Here is a 23310-nt window from a genome sequence, read left to right as displayed (position 1 = left end):
CCATCGAGTCTTTGGGTTTTGAGTCATGAACATTTGTAGGCTAGACACTCATATTAAGAGAGAGAATTTTTTTTGATGTCTTCAAGAGTTTTTTTTTTTCCCCTCAATTACTTTTGGCTTTGCGCATAGTTTTTTGTTAGGGAGTATTGAGGAACTTGCATTCATTTTGTTAGCCTTTTAGGCTTAAGACTTCTGACGATTATAAGAATGTATGCACTTTGAGATGACAAAAGCTTTCCTGGGAATTTCCTTTATGGTTTTATGTTTAAGTCTTTGATCATTGAAAATTAAATGTTGATATGTGGAGTGAGGTAGGGATTAATTTTAATTGTCAGAGTATTTGGAAGATGACTGGGTTTTGTGACATAGAGAGACTTCAGTGACTCTTGGATGTTTTAAATGATTATTCAGATCGAGATTTGGTACACAGTTGTCTTCAGTGGAAATTGTTAGAATGGGTTGCTAGATATGTCTGTTGATTGTTTTCCTAATTAGCTACTATCTGAACAATTTGGTTTTAAATTGAGTCTTGGATATGCCATATTCTTGGATATACCATATCCAGGCCTCCAGACCCTATGCCAGGCTATTTCATTTGGGGTAACATGGAGGGGGGCAGGTGAGGCCCCTCCACACCCCAAGGAGCCAACCCCAGCAGCCGAAAACCTCCAGAACTCAACTACCGCTGTGCTCACAGCCGCTTTCCACACACTCGGACAAGCCTCACCCATGAGTGAATCTGTTCCTGGACTGCATGGGCACATTTGCAGCCACGAGACATCTCCTGTTTTACATCACCAATATACCAAGAGTAGAATGCCATATTTGATTGGGTTTAAAGTAGAAGGCAGCTAATCTTAGGGGGAAATAAAGCACTGTAGCACTGTCCTCCCATTGTTCATTGATTTGCTCGAGTGGGCCAGTAACGTCTCTATTGTGAGACTTGTTGTTACCATTTTTGGCATATCGAATACGTCATGGGTAGCTTGCCAGGCTTTGCCGTACGGGTAGGATAGTCTCGGTAGCTTGCTGGGCTCTCCAGGAGGGCCAGAGGAATTGAACCCAGGTCGGCTGCGTGAAGGCAAATGCCCTACCCGCTGTGCTATCACTCCAGCCCAGGGGGATGTGTGTGTGTGTGTGTGTGTGTGTATATATATATATATATATATATATATATATATATATACTCACACAAGGCTCAACCTTTAACAACATGTTACTAATCTCTTATAGAAGGACTTAATGGCTTCTGGGTGAAATACAACAATCTTCACATACTTTCCCTTAAGAAAACTTTTTTGGACCATTTTAGCAGATTATTCGTAACAAACAAAACAAAACAAATTATTTCAGTTCTGCTTTGGGGGCAGGGTTTGGGGTTCGGGATGGAAATATTCGAAATACGATGGTGGGAAGGTGTAATGACGGGGGGGATTGGTGTTTGAATATTAAATGTCATCAAATATTGCAAACAACTTTATAAAAATAAAATTTAAAAAATTTAAAAAAATAAATTGATTCTCAAGTGTGTCAACAAATTTTGGTTTCTAGTAGGAATATTTTCAGTGCCCTCCCATTCAGTATTGGTCAAGACTATATAAATGTTAAGGTGGTAGGTGAATATAGGAGCATTTTATAAGTAATCGTTTTATTGAAAGGAAGAAGGTATCGTATAAGCAAAGTGCGAGGTGGCTTCTTTTCCTTATTTTCAAATATGTAAATGTACAAGTAGCTCAAATTGATACTTTCAAGTAGCTCCAGTCAGACATCATAGAAAATTAGGATTTACCAGTTTGCTGCTGTTGAATCCTGGGTACCAGACGTGCCTCTGGTTGTTACCCAGTGCGAGGCGTCTAAGCTACAGTGATGCTGTGGTTGTTGTCACACGTGATGTACTTTTCTCTGACTTCCCAGCTAGTTCTTTTTCTTGCTGTCTGCGCCTCTGCATGGCATTAAAAAAAAAAACAAAAAACATTTGGGGGTTTTGCCGCAGTTGTCAGAGTCTCGTAGCACTGATTTATTTATTTTTCTGTCAAAGACTTTGGTTGTTTGGCTGCCGTGTTCTCTTTGGTTGCTCGAGAGAAGCGTGGGTGGCAGTGACTGCGGAGGGAAGGAAATACGGGTGTTTGTCAGAAGGTGTCAAGTTGGACAGGTCTGTGCTTATCTCTTCTCTGCATCGCGATCCCCCACGTCACCTCCGATCGGTTCCCTTTCTGTGCCTGGCCCAGGAGGACCCTGTCTTTGATTTAGCGTTACCCATTTGTTTTTCAGTTTACTGCTCTGAAGCCTAAATTCCCTCAAGTCCAAAACACGTTGGATCAGAAATCAGAAAAGCCAAGTATTTTGAAAACTCCAGCTTTCCACATATGCACTGGACACCTGGAGAAGAGACCAAAAAAAAAAAAAAAGAAAAGAAATAGTAAACCCCAGAGAATTGGTGAGAAAGCACCTTATTTGGGCCGTGCATTTGGCTAAGTAGGTCACGGAGCCTCCGGCAGTGGGAGGACCTGGATGTGGCAGGTGGAGCCGTCAGACGGATGGACTGACAGACGCAGTGAGTGTGCTGTCAGTGGTTTCCTGTCTGTGACTGTAATTAAGACCCGAGTCCGTGGCCCGGGCCTGCCAGCCGCACACCCGAGGATGAGCCTGTAGAGCCTTCACAACCCGGCGTCGCTCCCGCTGGCTCCCGGGCCTGGCGGATCCAATGTGTTGACCCGAAAATGGAGACAGAGAGCGAGAGTAGCACTTCGGGAGATGACAGCGTCTTTTGGGTGGACTCAGAAGTGACATCGCAGGGGACCGACCAAGAAGAGGGGCACAGGGAAGAAGATGATTCCAGGTAACACTGGCCCTGGTACAGCTCTTGCCTTCCTGCCCGCTGCCTCCTGTCCCGAGCCCTCTGCCCCTGTCTGTGGTCCGGGTCTCTGTTTCAGCGAGACTTGCTGTTTGCTGTGTGAGAGGACAGGTTTCTAGTTGTATCGAGTGCTCTTCATTCCACAACTTGCCCCGAGCTTGTAAAACACATTTCAAATGACTCCTTGGAACACCAGTGAGAGAAGGTGTTAAACAGGTTCTGTAGTAGCATTTCAGGAATTGCAGGTAGAGACAAAGAATGAACTGCTACCCCTTCCCGTATCTGATTTGTAGCTAATAGATTTCATCTGCATGGGAATCTAAGAGATTTTTTCTTTGTGTGTGTATGTGTGTATGTATGAGAGGGGGTTGTGGTTGTTTCACTGATCTTATTCACATATGTAAAATCTTTTGATTAAGTGCATATTAGTTCACGGCATTGAGCCTTACTCTTCTCCTGGACTTCATAACTTACTGCTCTTTCTCCCTTCCCAATTTCTCTTGGTTTGACTCTCTAGTGTCATTTCCTAGTTTTAAGTGTTTAAGGACATGCACCCCGTCGAAACAGTGCCCCGCGCTCTCTGACACTGGTGAATGGAGCAGTCTCACTTGGCTTGTGGGAATGGGATACACACCGTTTCTTAATTCTGTTGTAAAGGTGCAGATTTTCTGAGGCTTTATCCTGGCTTTCCTTTTTCAGACAAGGTTAGCAAATTAATATTTTTGGAGGCATTAAAAAGCTCCCGAAGAAGTCTGAACTGCATGTTATCACTGCCACCCACAAGGCTAATTAAACATCGTTTATAATTTTACCTGTGAGTACTTGGGTAGGTGAACATACCATTATTTTTCTTCAGATCTTGTCTTTGTGTTTAATGTTCAAGAAGAGTCTCTCCCTTTCTCAAGTTAAAGAATTTCTTTACCCACAGATTTTATTTTTAAATCAGGACAGGTGACAAGGCGGTGGGGGGGCGGGGAATATTAGGAACGCTCAATAATACTAATTTTGTTAGTCATTAGATAAAACAAACAAGAAGTGTTTTAATTCTTAAAGAATAATTTCATGTTCAAAGGGCAAAATGAACTCTTTTATTAGTATGAAATTCTCATTTTGTCTCAACTTCCCCATTTTCCCCATAATTTGATTTATGTAAATCACTTCCCTTCCATGGCATGCTAATGTTACATACAGTTTCTCATTTGACAAATGAACAGTGTCTTAAGAACAGTAAGAATGAAGTATTTGTTTGCATTAAAACTATTTGTCTTATTACTAAAGTTGTCAACGGCCTTTTCCAATGTTTACCAGAGGAAACAATGTGGGTTTCGTTCTTGTAATGGATCGAATCTGTCACCGTTGACTTATCTATTAGGCACAGAGTTTATCAGGGATTTCCTTTGCATAGTCAGATTTCTGAAGTAAATATGTGTCCTGTCGAGCTTGCATTGCCCTGCGGAGTATGTGACAGCCGTTCCATCCTGAGAAATCCAGTTTGCGTTGTGCCCAGTACACTGGCTTCGGGACACCCTGATCCCCCGTAGGGCATTTGTCTCTGGTACAGTATTTCATTATTGAATACCGGCCTGGCTCTCCCAAACCAAAAATGTCTTTGAGATTTGATCTAATTTTCTCCGTAAGTTCAGTAAGGAGATTGGGGTCAGGACACGTTTCGTGCGTTTTGGGCAGTGCTCCTCACCTGCTCAGCAGTAAGACACCAGGAAACCCTTCAGGGCAGTGCTCCCGCCCCATTACCTAGCAGAGCTGCCTGTGCGTGTCAGCTGAGGGGTGGGTGGCAGCTGTGACATTGCGAGAACCGCATTGTATACTCCGTGTGGGATGTGGGGATGGTTGTTGTAGGATACATGTAGAAAGCGAAGAACTGTTCAGGAACGTTCTTGTGTACTTCGATCATGCCAACACATAGTAACCCAGCTGACAGGACTGGTTGCATTCTACTTAAATTACACACACACATACACAGCGATGTAGGATTGTGAATTCTTTTGCTCTGAACAGTTTCCAAGGTGGCTTGAACTTACTGAAAGAACAGTCCTGTGTCATCTGATGGGCCACGGCTCACTCAAGGCTCACTGCGCCTGGGAAAGACGTGTCTGGGGCTCTCAGCTATGGCTGCGTTGGGAGGAAAGACTTGCCCACAGAGAGCGTTTGTGTGTGTCCTGTGGCTTGGCATGGCACACACTTCTGGTCTCGGTTAGAGGAAAGGTTACTTTTCTCACAGACTGGCTCTGTGGAGAGTTGTCCAATCTTGTTCATAGTTGTCCAGCGAAGTTCAGAGTTGCCTACTACTGACTCACAAGTCTCTTGTTTTCTGATCCCATTGAGAGTGAGGGTAGCTTTTTGCCATATCATTCTGGAGAAATCGTTTTTTAGACCGGCACTCAGTGATCCTCAGAGTCCAGAAAATAGAACTGTCTTTAGGAGGTCGCATAAGCATTCTGTAAATAAGGGGGAGTTTGGTGCCGAAAAAGAAAGCCAAATGTTTTCATTCTTGTAAGGAAGGACATTCTATTTAGAATGTGTTACATGTAGTATAAAAGTTTATATGTAGTGTAAACATGTTCAGTAAAATCATCTTTTGGTTATATTAGTACATTAGTTACCTGCAAAGTAGGTATTTCCTTCCAGTTACCAGATGTGTAGATTGTGGCTCAGAAAGCCTTGTAGAACACATTGTCAGTTCATAGTGGAGTGTAAGCTTGAACCCAGGAGTAACTGGAGTTGAAAGTGGAAGACTTTAGCTTTATAAAATATTTCTTAAATCGATTTGCTATTAAATGTTAATTCCCTGACAGAAGCAATAACTTTGAAGGGGAAATAGCTGATACCTCAGTTCTGAAATTTATTTGGATGAGGTTTTGAATAGCCAGGCTATATAGATTTTGCAGCCAATGTAAATGAGAGGTAATACAGAGATAGAATTGCTAGGGCACTGAGGAATTGTTACCAAATCACACTCACGAAAGGTTGTAGTATTTCGGCATCTGAGGGTAGAAATGTCTATCAAATACTCCTGTTTCAGTCTTTGAAAAATTACATAAGAGGCAGATGTGACGATGTATACTTTTAAACAGTTACGAGATTTAATAGCGCACACATTTTAATTTCTTGCCATGTCTTTATTGGTTTAATAAAGTATCACAGGACTAATGACAGTTCATGAACTCGGTGCTTGATTGGTAGTTTTTATTCTCTGCCTTGGTTGAAATGGTGCCACGAATTTAATGTCACAGGGCCGGAGAGACAGTACAGAGGTCAAGGCAGTTGCCTTGTTTGTGGCCACCCCTGGTTAGTCCCTGAGATTCTCTTGCACAGAGCCAGGAAGAGCCCCGGAGCACCACCGCATGTGAGAGTGTCGTATTTCTTGTCGATTTCTTGCAGGATTCAGAGACGGCAGTAATGATGTGTAAGTAAAACCTGTAAACCAGTCTCATCGTTGTTTACTTTAAATACCAGGCCTGTCCTTTTGTTTGCCTCACAAATTCTTGACTTTGGAAGTCACCGCCAGTTTTTATGAGCTTGGAAGGGCAGAGAGGTAGCATTAACAATTAACCATTGACAGGTATCACACAGAAGCCCATTTTAGATCCTGTGACTTCTCACAGGCCTCTCATTCTCGGTAATGATTACTGCGTACGATGCCACAAATAGGCATATTTTTCAACAGAGATGATACTTACATTATTCTGGAATCCGAGATGTGTGATCTGGAGTATAGGTTCGTCCCTAAACTATTCTTTCAACATTAAATAAACTTTCAGTCAGCATCTTCCTGCTAGTGTTGCAAAAATAATAAATAGTTGCAAAGAGCAGAGTCTAGTGGGACATTTCTGTATCTCAGAAAATTCATGGGGCATTGGAGTCTAGCCACTGGGTTGCCTTTATAACCTGTGAAATGAGTCTGGCTTAACCACGGGGCGTGCTAATACAAGACTTTTTTGGTATTTTAGTAATTAAACTCTTTGGGATGAAATCCAAGGTGAGCCTTTCTTGTATCAATGTGACCTTTTTTGATGTTCAAGAGGAGATTTAGAGCATGTGAACCATATAAAATTATATACAAACTCCTTTCTTATTGAGTTACTGCCTTAAGATAGAAAATGCCTATTTTCCATGGGGGCTGGGTGGTGGGTCTTTTGGTGGTGGTGAGTGGACATGTATGGCCTTGGTGTATACAGGTCACTAAATACAGGTCACTGTGTACACCTAGACCATAAATGTCAGCATCACTGTAAACACATTCCCTTCACTGTAATAATAATTTTTTTTTAATGTAGGAGTACTGCTATTTATTCAGCCACTGGTTAGCTGATTGAATTGTGCATGAACTCCACCTTACTTTTTTAATTTTTTATAATTTTATTTATTGAATCACCATGAAAGCAGTTACAAAGCTTTCGGGTCTAAGTCTCGGTCATACAATGAAACACCCGTACCTTCACCAGTGCCCATTCTCCACCACCAAAAACCCCAGTATACCCCCATCCCACCCCTCCCCCTACCTGTGGGGCAGATGATTTCCACATCACTTTCTCTCTACTTTGATCACATTCAATATTTTGACACCAGACCCACCATTATTATTTGAGATTTCAGCCCAAAACTCAGATCTGCTGAAAAGGCAACAGTCGACAATTTGTTTTCTATTGCTGGTTATGAATAACATATGATGTCACGTGGCTGCAGTAGTGGCTGCTCGATTTTGAAATTTCAAAATTTTAACACTTAAATCTAGAGGGATTTCTGCCAAAACCTGCTGGGTCCAAGGTTTGCTCCTGAGTGAGTCTCTGGGATCATGGCCATTAAGCAGCTTGATCAGGAGCCAGAAAGGCCGTTCGTGAGCGATGACTTGGGGTCTCATTGGGGTGGGGAGGACAGGACCGGCTCCACCCCCATCCCGTGAGGCCCAACAAGTTTCATCACTGCGGGCCCAAGCCTGACTGTGCAATGGCCTCTGGAGGATGATGGCCACCGAGCTGCCAAGGGGGAGCAGGCGGAGTGACAACACCCTTTCCCCCCTGGGGTGGCCCGGCAATAGTAACCTACTGTGGGGTTCAACACATTTCTGCCAAAAGCCACTGGGTTTCGAGATTTGTTTCTGAGTCTCTGGGATCATGGCCGTTAAGCAGCTTGATCAGGAGCCAGAGAGGCCATTCTTGGGCGATGACTTGGGGTCTCATTGGGGTGGGGAGGACAGGACCGGCTCCACCCCCATCCCCTGAGGCCCAACAAGTTTCGTCACTGCAGGCCCAAACCTGACTGTCCAGTGGCCTCTGGAGATGGTGGCCACCAGGGGGAATAGCCAAGGCACGAAACCTATTCCCACCTGGGTTGGCCCAGCACCGGTAACCTACTGCAGGGACCGGATGCATTTCTGCCAAAAGCCACTGGGTTTCGAGATTTGTTTCTGAGTCTCTGGGATCATGGCCGTTAAGCAGTTTGATCAGGAACCAGAGACCATGCCTCCTATTATATAGCTGAGCCAGAGGTGGTTTGTGGATGTGTCTCCCACATACCTAACTTTTGGCCGTTTACTTTCTTGGTAAACTTTGCCCCAAGTTTTTGGGGTCTGGCCAAAGGCACAGCAGCAATTTGGGGGTATCTGGAAGTCTGAAGGTGCCATGAGGCTGCTGGTGCACTCACCTCACAGGTAGAGATTGACCTGCTGGCGGCACCATACCCCCCTGTAATAATAATTTTTTTAAGTTAAATGAAATTGTCGAGGAAAACCAACCCATTTTCCCTTAACCTTTGCCCTCTGTGTACACATAATTACACATTTAAAATTTGTTAATGAAAAAATATTCCAAACTATTTAAAAATTTAATGAAGAAATATAGCTCATCTCGTTTTGAAAATACTTTAGAAAGATCATAATCTTGAGTAAGCACTGTAGCCTTGTACTCTCATTGTTCATCGATTTGCTCGAGCGTGCACCAGTAACGTCTCACAACAAATTGTGAGACTTGCTGTTACTGTTTTTGGCATATCAAATATGTCACGGGGAGCCTGCCAGGCTTTGCTATGCCGTCAAGATACTCTCGGTAGCTTGCCGGGCTCTCCGAGAGGGGCGGAGGAATCGAACCCGGGTCGGCCACATGCAAGGCAAACGCCCTACCCACTGTGCTAAAAAAATCCATTTCTTTAATTTGGGCAGTTGGGGGGCCTAGACCACACCCAGCAGTGTGTGGGGGGACTATGCAGTGTCAGGGGTGAACACAGCTGTGTCGAGTCAAGTTCCTTAACCCCCCATAGTATCTCTTGGTCTTGAAGTCTAGAGTTCTCCAGACTTTTCCTTTCCATGAGTGAGTAGTTACCCATTCTGTGCTCTCATACCCAGGTGTGTGTTTTCCCTGTTAGCATTTGAAAACGGAATCATCTTCGCACATATGATGGCTCTTCTTTCCTCCTCTCTCTCTCTCTCTCTCTCCTCTCCCTCCCCTTCCCATTCTCTCATGATCTTCAGAAATACATTCACATCTCTTTCCTTCAGCATCCTTCTCCCTGGATGTTACTCTTGGTACCCATTTACTTACCACCATTCTACCCTCTCACTCCCAGTCTTGTTTCTTTTGCTGTTTACTATTTATTTATTTTTTTTTGGTCATTCACTCAGGTTTAATTTTATACATCATCGTTCACTGTTTGCTGTTGCTTTTTATGTAGATCCCATCTTAATGCACCCTCTGTGAGTCATTTATTATTGATGGATATTTTCTTGAGTATTTTATTCAGATAAGTTCTATGGAGGTCATACTCTGATTTGAAAAATTAATTATTTTTTTAAAATTGAATCACTGCGAGGTACACAATTACACAGTTGTTCAGATTGGGTTTCAGTCAAACAATATTCCAACATCCATCCCTTCACCAGTGTAAATTTCCTGCCACCAATGTGTCCCCAGTTTCCCCACCACCACTCCCCCTCAGCCTGCTGCCTCTCTGGCAGGCACTTTTCTTTTCTCTCTCTTTCTCTCTCTCTCTCTCTCTCTCTCATCTTTTGGGAATTATGGTTTGCAATACAGGTACTGAAAGGTCATCATGTATATTCCATTACCTCCTTTAAGCACTCAGTTCTTGTCTAGTGTACTCTGATTTCTTGCATATACTCAAATGCTTGGACCTCAGTGTGTTTTAATTACAGATTTAAGTCTTCATGTTGGGAAATACCTTTCTAAAACATTTTATGATCCTTCAAAAATTTTTATAATCTATTAATTTTTGTTTACTTATGTTTTGTTTGGGGGGGGCACATGTCGTTGTGCTCAGGGCTTACTCCTGGCTTCCTGTTCAGGGGTCACTCCTGGGGGAATTTGGGGTACCATATGGGGGGCTGGAGATGTACCAGGGCTACCCATAGACAAGGCAAGAGCATTAACCCCTGTACTATCTCTTTGGCCTGAGAAAGAAGTTTTGTGTTCTTCTCCTATAACATATGCATATAACATACATTTATATAATAATATGTTCAGCCTTGCAACGTTATTCAGTATGTGTGTCCTGTTGCTCTGACAACCAAATTTATGCCTTTTTTGTTTTTCAAATGTGCCTGTCAAAATTACACATTTTTTTTTCTTTTTGGGTCATACCCAGAGATGCTCAGGGGTTACTCCTGGCTCAGTACTCAGGAGTTACTCCTGGTGGTGCTCGGGGGACCATATGGGATGCTGGGAGTCGAACTTGGGTTGACTGCGTGCAAGGCAAACACCCTACACACTGTGCTATTGCTCCAGCCCCCAAAGTTACGCTTTTGACTCTGAAGCAAAGTATCTGCCTCTCTTTACTTCCCTCTACGGCCATGTCCTGCGGGAGTTCTGTGATGTCCAGCCTCTTCCTCGCTGCCCTCAGATGCCGACACTCACGCTCCGAGCCCTTCACATCCATTGTTACGTTTCTTTGCAGTATAGTTTTCCAGTTTCCATAAATTCCTTGGGACGGATATGTCTTTCCTGTGGTGAGAGCAGGGTTCTAGCCTTCCCCACCCAGTTTTTCTGCTGTCTTGTCTGTCTGTCTATCTGTCTGATCCCACCTGCTTTTCTATGTTTTCCTCCCAGAAGCTGACCAGGATCTCCGACAATCTCCTCCTGGTTGTGTGACAGGTTGACTTCCCTTTCTGTACTCACAGGCTTTTCAGAGTTCCGTTTCCCTGTCACCACCAGGCTTCTGAAGTGCCGTGTTGCAGGCAAAATGCTCTCCCACACTGAATGACTGAGAAGGCTTCACAAGTGCCATTTTCTTATTTGGAACACAGAGTTAATAATAGTGTATCAAAGTCAGTCAGGGAGAGATCGAATGGAAGGGAAGGGGCCATTATCAAAATCGGGGGCACTCCCAGCACAGTTCAGCCTGCCAAGGGCCAGTAATGGTTGGGTGATCTTGGGCCGCTTGGGCCACCCGCTTTGGTGCAGGGGTGGGGGCATGGTGGACGATCAGACAGTACTGGGGTTCTACTCAGGGTCTTACACAGACTGTGCATGTGCTCTGCCACTTGAGGTACATCACCACAGCCACCAGAGGCCATTCTTGGTAGCTGTGCAATAACATCTGAAATAGCCAGAAATAAACTGAATAAAGAACTCTATGAAATGTGAAACATTGTTGAAGAAAAGTAAGTTTACTGGGGGAAAAAAAGAAGATATCTTGTGCGTAACTGGCAATATTTTACCTCCTGAGCATGTGAGTTGATGTTTAAAAATGTGATGAGAATGCTTTTCAAACTCTACATAGATCAATCTTAGCTAACTTGTTGTTGGGTTGGGGGCAGAGGTGGAGGCCAGAGAGCTCAGCACTAGCAGATATTATCATTCACATTCTCGGTGAGGAGAATCTGGTGTTTCTGGTACTTTTGGTACAGTAGATTGGATAGCAAATATATGGGGAGATTTGCAGACAGTGGAAGGTGGCTTCTCGGAAACCAATGGGGACAATGTATTGTTAGCTAAATACTTCGGGCGAAACTGGATATGTATCTGTGGAAAATAAAGAAAAGTTGGAGTCCAGTGCAGGATAATACCAAGGATAAATTCCCAACAGAGTTCTAAGTGTATTGAATAAAGCCATTAAAAAGTTTCAGAAGGAAACATGGAAAAATAAATATCTTCAGACTTAAGGCATTTTGAACTATGACTTGAAAAGCAAAATTCCCAAAAGGAAGAATTGTAAAATCCAGCTACGTAGGATATAGAACTACCGGAATGGTCAAAACAATGGCAGGACAAATAACCTCAGACTTATTTGGGACGAAGCCACAGTCAAAGTGATGACTGATACAGAAAGAAAAGTAGGTAAGGGGAAGACCTAATAGAAAAAAAGTCTAATGTGTAAGGGGAAGACCGACAACCTAATAGAAAAAAAGTCTAATGTGTATATGTGTATGTATATATATATATGTGTGTATATATATATACATACATACACACACAATTATGTTATATATATGCAAATATATTGCTGTTGAGAATTTGTTTTTCAGATGTGCTTGTATAAAAACAAATATTTACCTCCACATTATTTGCAGTAGAAAAATAGGAAAAGTTAGGAAATCATCAAGCACCCACTGATAGGGGACTGGTTAATGAAATATACAGTAGAATACTATACCGTAGTGTAAACAAAGCATCAAAAAAAAAAAAGAAATAAAAAAGAAAGACTAGGGAAATTAAAATAAAAGGGCAAAGTTCTGTTGCTACTTGCCAGTTACTTCAAGGATCAAAAAAAGGATCAGCCTGGCAGTCAGCAGTTCCCCTACGTCTCGGGCACTTTATCTCTCAAACGCCTCTGTGGAATTTCAAAACTGTTGAGTATTACATTTCATAAGTTACGAATAAGAACATTATGTAAATACAAAGTTGTGTCAAGGGTTTAGATAATTTTTTTTTTTAACGAGCAAAGTCTGGTTCCCACAGTTTCAGAAAAGTGTTTTTCTCTTTGTTCTTTCTTGCGATAGAAAATAACAAGATTCAAATTCTGGAGATGGTTTACAGAAAACTCTAGATTATGGCTTTAGAGTCTTCAGGTTTTACGACTGGCAGTTTGCTCTGGCTTTCAGCTCTCTAATGGTAAATTTGTACGTAATTTAGAAAGCATCAAACACAAGAGCCAAACAAACAGATATTAAATCTTTATGGAATTGATTCATTGTTGTACGAGGCAAAATGTATATAAACTTATTTTTATATCTTTTAAAATAATGTGTTAATTTTTGCCAATTAATTTTTGCTCTGTATTTTCATTAAGGCATAACTTCCATGTAATAAAATTCACACATCTTAAATATAATAGCTTGAAGAATATACGTAGTGATAAGTGCATAAACTTCTTAGCACAAACCCAATCAAGAGAGAGATTATTTCCAGTACCCTACAAAACCTGGCCAGTGCCTCTCCCAAATGTTGCCGTTCTGAGTCCTGTCCTGAGAGTCGCTTTTTGTCTCTTTGGGTTTCGTGTAAATAGAATGCAGCGTTCGTGTGTGCTCTTTGCTGCCCGGGGTTATTGAGCGGTAACTGACATGTGATATTGGGGAAGATGATGTTTTTCTGTAGTTACTGGGACTAGTGGTGTCTCATTATCTCATTCCTACTTTGGACAACCTGGCAGGCTACCGAATGTAGCCTGCCCACACGGCAGAGTCTGGCAAACTCCCCGTGGCGTACCCAATATGCCAAGTACCAGTAACAGTGATGGGTCTCATTCTCCTAACCCTGAAAGAGCCTTGAATGTGGCCCTTTTTAAAATATCTCAGGGCTAGGACGAAGGAGACGTTACTGGGGCCTGCTCGAGGCAGTCGGCGAACAATGGTGTATATTAGTTCAAATAGGAAAATCATATTGTTCAGGTCTCCGATGTATTTGAGGTGTTTTTGTTTTTGCTCTTGGTGGCTCCACTCTGCAGTGCTCAGGGCTTACTCCTGGTGCTATGCCCAGGGATGACTCCTGGCAGGCTCGGGGAATTATATGGAATCCTGGATATTGAATCTGGGTCAGATGTATGCCAGACAAGTGTATAATACCCACAGTGTTATAATAACTCTTGTCCCATTTGAAGGTTTTGTTTATTCTTACTTATTTGTTGTTTTAACTTCCTATTCAAGAAGTGTTTGTTTGTTGAAACGTCTTACTGTGATCGTAGTTTATTTTTCTTTTTGTTCTTCCAGGGTTTTCTTCTTTTTTTTTTCTTTTAGGGTCACACCCGGCAATACTCAGGGCTTACTTCTGACTCTGAATTCAGGAGTTACTCCTGGTGGTAATTAGGGGACCATATGCGATGCTGGGGATAGGCGGATGCCCTACCCGCCATACTGTCACTCCGGCCTCCTTGCTTGATAGATTTTAAAGCCATTACTTTTTGTATATACATTATTATTATTATTCTCTTGATTTGACACTTTGGTGACAGAATGTCCCTGTTGAGTTGAATTGGGATTTTTAAAGCCGTTGCTTTCTATTGAGATGGAATTCTCCTGCCACAAAAATCCATACTTCTGCAATATAAAATTCAGTGGTTTTTCGTACATTCACAAAGTTGCGCATTTGCGACCACTTGCTTTTAAATATTTCAGGAGGGAATTTCTCTTGGGGTTTGGGCCATGCTTGGCAGTGCTCAGAAGTGGCTTCTTGGCTCTTCGCTCAGTTTTCACTCCTGGCAGTGGTGAACTGCAAACTGCACACCATGTGTCACACATCAAGCTGGGGTGAGCTGCGTGCAATTCAAGTACCGTCCGTTCAACACCCCCCCCGCCTGTGAGATGCATTTATATATATATGCTATATGTATATTTTAAGTGTTTGAAAGCATAGTTTCATGGCAGTCCCTTGGGGGAAGAACCAGTATTTAGAATTATTGGAAAAGTCAAATGCATTTTGCATAACAAAGTTTTTAGACTGTCGAAATTAAAATTGGAAAAAAAAAAGAGAGCGATGAGTAAATATGTTGGCCGGGATCATTTATTTCAACAAATCTTTCAAAGGCTTTTACACACATACACAACATCACTTTGGTCCTGAAATTTTTTTTTTTAATTCTTAAGAGTGACTCTTCGTTTCTCCTCGACTCCTGGCAGCCCCCAGCGCACTTCCTGTCCCAGAAATTGAGGGTTGCCGAGTTTTCGTGTCAGGGGAGTGACACGGCAGGTTGTCTCGTGCCCGACTCCTTTCCCCAGTTGGCACCGTGTCCCCGTGCCCCGTGTGCCAGTGTGCGTTGGCACTCTCTTCTGCCTTCTCTCTGTGATGACAGGTGGGCATGCACACTGGGTGCTGCCCTTTCCCTGGGGCGTCGGTGTGTGCTGTGGCTCCGGCGCTGGCCGAGTGCTGTGTCCCTGGCGCCCCTGGCTGCAGTGCTCCCCAGGGGCCCACACTTGGTTGTGGCCGTTGTGGCCCTTGCGTCTGTCCTGAGGTACAGTGCGTGCACTTCTCACCAGTGCTCCCACACGCTGTGCATGGGGTCACCCTTGCTGTGCCTCTGGGCATCCCAAAAGGCCCTGCCATGAGCCCGCGTTCTGCCCCACCCCAGAGACCAAGTGACACTTATTGGATGAGTTAGGTAGATTTTACTGATTGACCTTTAGGTTGCTCTGACTTTTTTTTTTGGTTATTATGAGTATTATGCGTAAAGGTTTCTATTTTTTATTTATTTTCGTATATTTTTGGGGGTTCAAACCTGGCGATGCTCAAGGGTTACTCCTGGCTCTGTACTCAGGAATCATTCCTGGTAGTGCACGGGGGCCATACGGGATGCCAGGGATCGAACCCAGGTCGGCCCGTGCAAGGCAAACCCCCTACACGCTGTACCATGGCTCTGGCTCCGTATGAGTTTCTTATACAGGTTCTTGGTGGATGTTTGTAGTTTCCTTTCTTAGATACCTAGGAGTTGGGTGGCTGCATCTAGAAGTGTTTACATGTTTACCTGTTGGAGGAAATGCACAACTCTTTTTTTTTTATGGTGGCTAACGTTTACAGTCCCACCAGAAATGGTTGGAGGTCACGGTTATATCACGTCCTTGCCTAGGGGTCCATTCATTGTGAAACTCTTAATAATATTCTTGGCTTGAAGTTTGATACATTGATTTGATTTTTTGTCTTTAGTTCAATCGTGCCTTTATTTGTTGTCTTTTGATTTTAAGCAAGTCTGGCTTATTTTTCAAAAATTTCCCTCTGTCCACTTTTTCCCTTGGCCAGTGAGATGGACAGTTCAATCCTAGGGCCCGGGGCTCTGGTGCTGCACAGGCCCCGGGGTGCCAGGGGTCTTCTGGGTGGCACCTACACCAGCAGTGCTTCGACACATTCATTCGGTGCCAGAGATGGAGCCAGGTTCCTGTGAATGCCAGCATATCCCTGACCCCTGCTCTCCATAGCCCTGACCCTGCTCTCCAGCCCCTGTAACCCTCATTTTAATCGCCTTGAATAAAGGCGGGTGTTTTGATAAAAACTCCGCTGTAGGAGAAATAGAAAACCAGTATAAGCCACGAAAGCGGTATGAACCAAACGTCTAACCTGACGTAACTAATCTGTTCTCCGAATTGTGGCCATCGGGACGCTTTCAGCAGGATGGGAATGCTTACCTGTCTCCTATGTTGCTCCCTAGGAAGATGAAGTCCTCGGTACATTCTGAAGAGGATGATTTTGTCCCAGAATTACATCGAAACATTCACCCTCGAGAGCGGCCTGATTGGGAAGAAACACTTAGTGCCATGGTAAGACAAAGTTATGTCTGTGCTTCTATGAATATTTAAATAGAGGCCCAAGAACCGAGGAAGTGTTACGCACAGGAAGGATATTTTAGCTTTTTCTCTCCCCCCACCCGTGACTATTTATTATGCAAAGAATCTATTCTGGGCACTGTTTTAGGCTCTCCGAGCAGACCCCTAGACAAAACACACGTTACTTGTCTTCATGGAACTTTCATTTAAGGGGGTCAGAGGAAGAGCTAATAATTGCGTAGATAATCCGCCAAGTGGCGGTGGGTGCTGTTGGAGGACATTTGGGATGCCCTTGTTGAGTGGTGGGATTGCAGAATGCTTTTAAAAATGAAAGAATACGTTAAAAATTTCTTCAGCTTGTAGTCTGTCGGGTAGATGTCGTTACTTTGTGAAAGGGTAACGATAGAAAATATTTGCCAAGCATTTGCTTAACGGTTCGGCCTAAGTGGAGTCTCAAGGCACTTTCACATTTTGACGACAACAGTAGCGGACATGCTGATTCAATTCCACGAGGAAAATGAGAGGCCTCAAACTTTAATGTTGAGGGCTGGAGTCATAGTCCAGAGGGTAGGGCGCTTGCCCTGCCCACGCTGGTTCCATCCCCGTCACCCCATATGGCCCTCTGAGCCCTGCCTGGAGTGATCCCTGAGCGCAGAGCCGGGAATGAGCCCTGAGCATTGCCAGGTGTGGCCCCAAAACAAAACACAAACTTAAAGTAGAGGAGGCGGAGAGACGCGGGTCTGGCTCATGCCGTGCGTATCCCCGACTCCTGTCTAACCCCCAACATCACTCAGTTCTTGGAGCCTTGGGTGCATCCTGGGGTCACCTGAGCGTTTCCAGGGTGGCATGGCAGTCCCCGACAGCACAGGGCCCAGGCACCAACGCAACCTCAGTTCTTGCCTGGCCCGGAAAACAGGGAGGTCCCCTCGCCCACCCCAACCGCCCCCGCCCTGGGCCTCCTTATTGCCGCCTCCGCCCCCAAAAATAGCCCCCACAGCAAAAGCATCATGATTAGATGCTCCAGCCTGCCTTGGAAGCATGTGGCCCCGAGTTCCAATCCCGTGTCCTGCACTGCCCTCATTGCTCCAGCACGCCATGGCCAGGTGTGTGGGCAGGGAGGGGCACCACCACCACCAAGTCCTGTGAACCCCGGTGAGCCCCACAGCCCAAACCACATGCCAGGAAGTGCCCCTCTGGCCAACGAAGGTGCAGATGCTGTCGTCACCCACCGTCCCCCGGCTTGTCCCACAGCCCTCACCCGGGAGCCCCCAGCCAGGCACGGCTGCAGAGCACATGTGCGCCCACCGCAGCAAGAGGAGGCCCAGCCTCAGTGGGCACCGCTCAGGGAGTGGGGGTCCTTTAGCCAGGCACGTGGGAGGCTGGCTCATCTGAAACGGCCGCCAGAGCAGCTGAGGGACGTGAGCGCGAAGGCCCCGCGCAGGGTGGGACAAGGGGGCCAATCGGGCACTTTCATCTCCTCTCCGTTCAGTCTGTTTTTAGGAACCGGCTTTCTGCTGTCGGTTATTTTGGTGTTTTCTTCTTCTTCATCTTCTTTTTTTTTTTATTGGTGACTGATGATATTTCTGTGAAGTTTGATGTAAATTCTATTTCGGAAGCATAATTAACCGATGATTATAGCATGCATAAATTGGGAAAACTCTATTTTCTGTGAATGAATGTCAGAGGACATTTTCTGAGAGAGAAAATTGTTAAATGACTCAGATCCACACACCCTTTCAGTTGAAATTTAGAAGAGTTTAAAGACTATGTAAACTAGACTGTTAATAGACTAATGGGACTGTAATTGCTGTATTTTCCCTCATTCTGGATATTAAAAAATAAAAATGCTGCCACTTCCCGGCTGGAGAGGTAGACCAAAGGGTAGGACATTTACCTGGCACACGCCCGACCCAGTTTAGATGCCTGGCACTGCGTTTGTTCCTCCCAAGCCCTTCCAGCAGTGATCCCTGAGCAAAGAGCCAAGAATAAGCCACCGGGTGTGACCCCCCCCCCCCCCCAACAAACAAAATACAACAACAGCAAGAAAAGATAGCACTTAATTTGAGGGTTAAATTGTAGGAAGTTACTGCTGGAGAAAACACACGTGCTTACAAGACGGTTGAACTACGGGTTCAAAAAAGTCTCCTTCAAGTTCTACAAGGCTCTCGGGCCGCTATTTCGTTCATTGACTCCGTGATCATCACTGTCTTTTTTTGTAAACTGTGGGTTTATCTGGGGCCACAGTTCTCCCTGTCATCATTCAGTCTTCGGCTGTCGCTCAGAGACAAGCATGCTGCTTCGTTTAGCTCAAGACGCAGCTCGGGAGAACTCATTTTCAGAAGAAGTTATTTCCCTTTCGGTATCTGTATTGCAAACCACAGTGCCCAAAAGGAAAAGAGAGAGAGAGAGAGAGAGAGAGAGAGAGAGAGAGAGAGAGAGAGACAGAGGCAGAGACAGAAACAGAGATACAGGGACAGAGAGAGACAGACAGACAGACAGACAGAGAAAAGCAAAGTGCCTGCCATAGAGGCAGGCTGGGGGGTGAGAGGTGGGTGGGTGATGGGAGGGAACCTGGGGACGCTGGTGCTGGGAAATGAGCACTGGTGGAGGGACGGGTGTCAGAACACTGTGTGTCTGAACCCTAAGCATGAACAGCTTTGTAAGGGTCTCTCTCACAGTGATCAAATAAAAAAAATTTTTTAATAGAATAAAAATATTTAAGTAAAAAAACAAAGTTACTTCAAGCTATCAAATAGTCATCATTGCTTATCAAACTGTGTCCAAAGGATTCTTTTTAATTTTTAAAATATTTTAAGTCAATTTATGAATGAATGAATTAGTAATAAAAACACTTGATTATGACTATTAAATAAGAATATAAGCACAGCAAGCCTGTTCATATCAAGTAAATTTTGGTGCCCAAGTATCTTAGAGGATTAAAAAAAAAGTCTTGTCACAATATTTTGATAAAACATTATGGTCTAGGTTATTATAATTGAAAGGGAGCAAAAGACCATCTTTTTTGTGTTTATATATAATTTACTTTTAATTATTAGTTATATCTTTGTGCTCATATTTGGTATAGCCAAACATTACAGAGTTATTTGTTTAGCATTTTTATTCATGGAAAAATGAGAATATCAAATTCTCAAACTCACCGAAAGACAAATGCCTGTTAGAAACATGAGGTGCATGAGTTGATGGTGAGTCTGGCCTTTTGGTGGCCCGAAGGGTTGGGCAGCAGCCGTCTGTGCTCAGGAAACCAAATGTGGTGCCGGGGATCGAACCCGGGTTGGCCACATACACGGCAAGAGCATTAATCTCTGTACTATATCTCTGGCCCCTCTTGAGACTTAAAATACCTTCTTAAAACATGGTGCAGCAATGAAGAATGGTTTGCGTATGCCCTTCTGAGAGTGTTTCTATGTCCCGGAGTCGATGCCCAAAAGTGGAATTGCCGGGTCGTCTGGAAGTTCAGTTCTAAGTTTACCGAAAACTCTCTGTACTGTTTTCCCCAGGAGTTGCACCAGACAACATTCCCACCAACAGTGGGTGAGAGTTCCTTTTTCAGCCACATCAAAGGGCGTGTTTCCATCACCCTTGACCCCAGAGTTCAGAGAGGAGACAGAGCGAGAAAGAAATCAGTGGGGAGTCGGGGGGCGGGGGGTGCGGATGGAGGGTAGACGAGAAAGGGAATTAATGAGTGAACTGGCATCGGGCTCCACTTATACCAGGGACACGGGAGAGTGGGACAGCCACAGAACACAAACACGGACCCAGCAACACTGAGCACAGCTCTAAGCTGTAACCCACTGAAACTTTGTAATGTGCCTGTCAAGTTGGTAGGCGGGGTGGGGTGGGGTGGGGGTGAGGAGGGGGTGGGAATATGGGGGCACAGTTGGAGGGAAGTTGACACAGGTGATGGGATCGGTGTTGAAATACTATATGCCTAAAACTCAGCTCTCAATAACTTGGTCAATCATAGCCCTTTAATTTAAAAAAAAAAATGAAAAAAAATCATGCCCCCCTCCCCCCCCCCAAAAAAAAAGATGATGCAGCATTTTGGACAGCAGGAACTAGAAGGTGGATGGAGACTCCTTTCTCTCTTGCATCATTGTTGTGGGTGAAGGGTTGATAGAATTCCACTTCCTGGCTGCCTGCTTTTGCAAGTAAACTACTCACCTAGTGTGTCTGTTCCCAGACATTACTAACTGCCTTTTCAGCTCTGATGCCCAGTTGAGGGGGGGCAAAGGCTCTACGACCCACAACTCTTAAAATATTTACTATCAGGCCCTTTAAGAAAAAAAATTGTGAACCCCTCTTCTAGATTCTAGCTTCTTAACCCAGGGGAAAGAGGCTCCTATCAGGGTCACCTCACTGAAAGTGGGTCAGGAAAAGTTTTGCAGGAGTGAAAGATTTCAGGGTGCACAGTACCCACAAATTCCAAATCGAGTGAGTGTGCCGGGAATCCAGGATTTGTGGCAGCACTTTCCCAAGATGTCATGAGTGGAGGAAGTTTAAGTGGCTCTTTCTGAGCGATCCCCTCATTTTCCTTAACAATTTATTTCTTAGTTTTTTTTTTTAAAAAAAAAAACATTTTTTCCCTAGCATGGAAGGGAAAAATTGATGACTATGAATGTGAATTTATTGGTGAAATAATACTTAGGATTATGAAATAACACTTAAGATAGAGTAAAAAAAAGTCATTTTTCTCTTCTGTTTGGAAGACTTCGTTCTTCTAGATGGAGTTGATCTTAAAATCATCTTGATTTAAGAAGAATGGATAACTCCTGAAAAATAGACTTCTGAAATCTTAGCGACTCTATTAACTGTTAACTATAGCAAGTCTAACTTTGCTGAAGACAAAGGCCTTAAAACACAAAGGGGCTGCAGTGAACGCCAGTGACATATGCCAACAGGCTATTTTTATGTGCTCAAGCCTCATTGCCATATAGCTTTGAAACGTCGTGATATTTAACACTTATCCAACTCTTTGGGCAATTTTTTTGAGATAAAGCAGCATTTAAAAAATGGTAGTTGAAGTTGTGAATCGTCACTAACCCAGTTCAGTGGTTCATCCCATCCTATGCTTCACTCTTGTTGTGACATTGGTTATAATAATTCCATTTAAGTTTTGGCTTATCTGCTTTTTTTAAAACAGATATTTGAATTTTCTATATATTTGTCCAGAGTGTGAACACCCTGCTGAGTTTCCAGATTCTGCTCTCATTTTGTTTATATCTATTTTTTTGCTAGGGGTCACACTCACGGAGACCGTGGGTTGTTGGGGATGGAACCTGGTTCCCCTCCCCCCCACGAAAACATGCATGTAGGCTGCTCTCTCTCTCTCTCTCTCTCTCTCTCTCTCTCTCTCTCTCTCTCTCCCCCCCCCCTTCCTCCAGTTTCTTGTCTTTTTTTATTTTAAGTCATATTGTTAAATGTGTCACTGAGGTTAACGATCAGTATTCTGAGGCGAAAGTGTTACATATATCCCTTTGAAATTTCAGTGTGATAAATGCATGTCACAATCTCCTAATTATGTTCACATCACCATTTTCACTTTTATTAATCATGGTAAACAAGGTTATTTTATTTCCACAGTTCCCAGGGAAGATTTTAGCTTGTGCTGAGATGCATCGTGTATTTGCTTCTTTGAAATTTTATTGCTTAGAATGCTCTTTCATGATTTCTTGTATGCACGAATTCCTGTTTTTCTTTTTTTTTTTTCGGGGGGGGAGCAGGGCTCACCCATTGGTGCTCAGAGATTATTCCTGTACTCAGGAGTCATTCTTGACAGACTCAGAAGCCACTATGGGATGCCGGGGATCCCCGTCACCTGCATGCTAGGCCAGCACCCTCCCCACTGTACTGTCACTTCAGCCCTCTGAGTTCCTGTTTTCACAGAAGAATTTTCCCTTTATAGCAGTTAAATATTTTGGTGACTATTCTTCCTCATTCTTAACAATTAGAGCCAATTAAATTAGGGATTGAAGAAGATAATGCTAGATGCATATATTAGATGGAAATGACCTCTAATTGTTGCAGGGTCAGTAGAATCATTTCAGCTAACTTTACTCTGGTTTTGTTGTTGTTGCAATTGTTGTTTTTGGGACACACCCAGCGGTGCTTCGGTTGTCTACTGGCTCTGCGCTGCTCAGGGGTCACTCCTGGCCATGCTCCGGAGACTATATAGGTGGTGCTGGAAGGGTGAGGGTTGGACGCATGCATGGCCGACGCCCGGCTCTCTCTCCTGTCTCTCCGGACTGCTCACTTGAGCCTGGGCCCTAAAGCATTCACACTCAGGGCCTGGTCATCAATCTTTTGTCCTTGATGTTTTCGAAGGCGAGAGGAGCGGACGTGCCAGAGATTCCAGGAGACCTTTCTCTGAAGACATGCAGCACCACTGCCAGCATGAAGGTCAAACATGTGAAAAAGTGAGTTGGGGTTTTGTGGGGGGGTTCTGTCCAAATCCTCACCAGTGCAGATCAGTTCCTTAAGTCCCATTTAAAAAAAAAAAAAAGAAGGCTTTTAGCTGGATCCATAGTATTTAGTTACATATTTGAAACGATTAGGCTTTTGATGATAATTCTGTGATTTGTGCAAGAGGCCTGGAGTTTGTTGGCGTGCCAGATAGTGTACGGCATTTTTGTTCTCAAAACAACTGTGCTGTTGTCTCTTTTGTATTTGTTTCAAGTATCTGTTGAACAGGAACAGTTCAAGTCTGTTTCTCGAAACCATGACTCTG

General features: G+C 43.9%; 1 protein-coding gene across 1 annotated transcript in view; it reads left to right on the top strand.

The window, feature by feature from the left end:
• The window catches only part of ARHGAP32 (Rho GTPase activating protein 32), a 252968-nt gene that overhangs the window by 107636 nt on the left and 122022 nt on the right, over positions 1–23310 (top strand). Inside the window, 2 exon segments of the mRNA XM_056107609.1 lie at positions 16451–16559; positions 22908–22999. Coding sequence (XP_055963584.1) covers positions 16455–16559; positions 22908–22999 — 197 coding nt within the window. The 5' untranslated portion in view covers positions 16451–16454.

The sequence above is a fragment of the Sorex fumeus genome, unplaced genomic scaffold (assembly GCF_029834395.1).
Source record: "Sorex fumeus unplaced genomic scaffold, SorFum_2.1 ptg000169l, whole genome shotgun sequence".
Classification (NCBI taxonomy): Eukaryota; Metazoa; Chordata; class Mammalia; order Eulipotyphla; family Soricidae; genus Sorex; species Sorex fumeus.
This window is presented reverse-complemented; position numbering and strand designations above follow the sequence as displayed.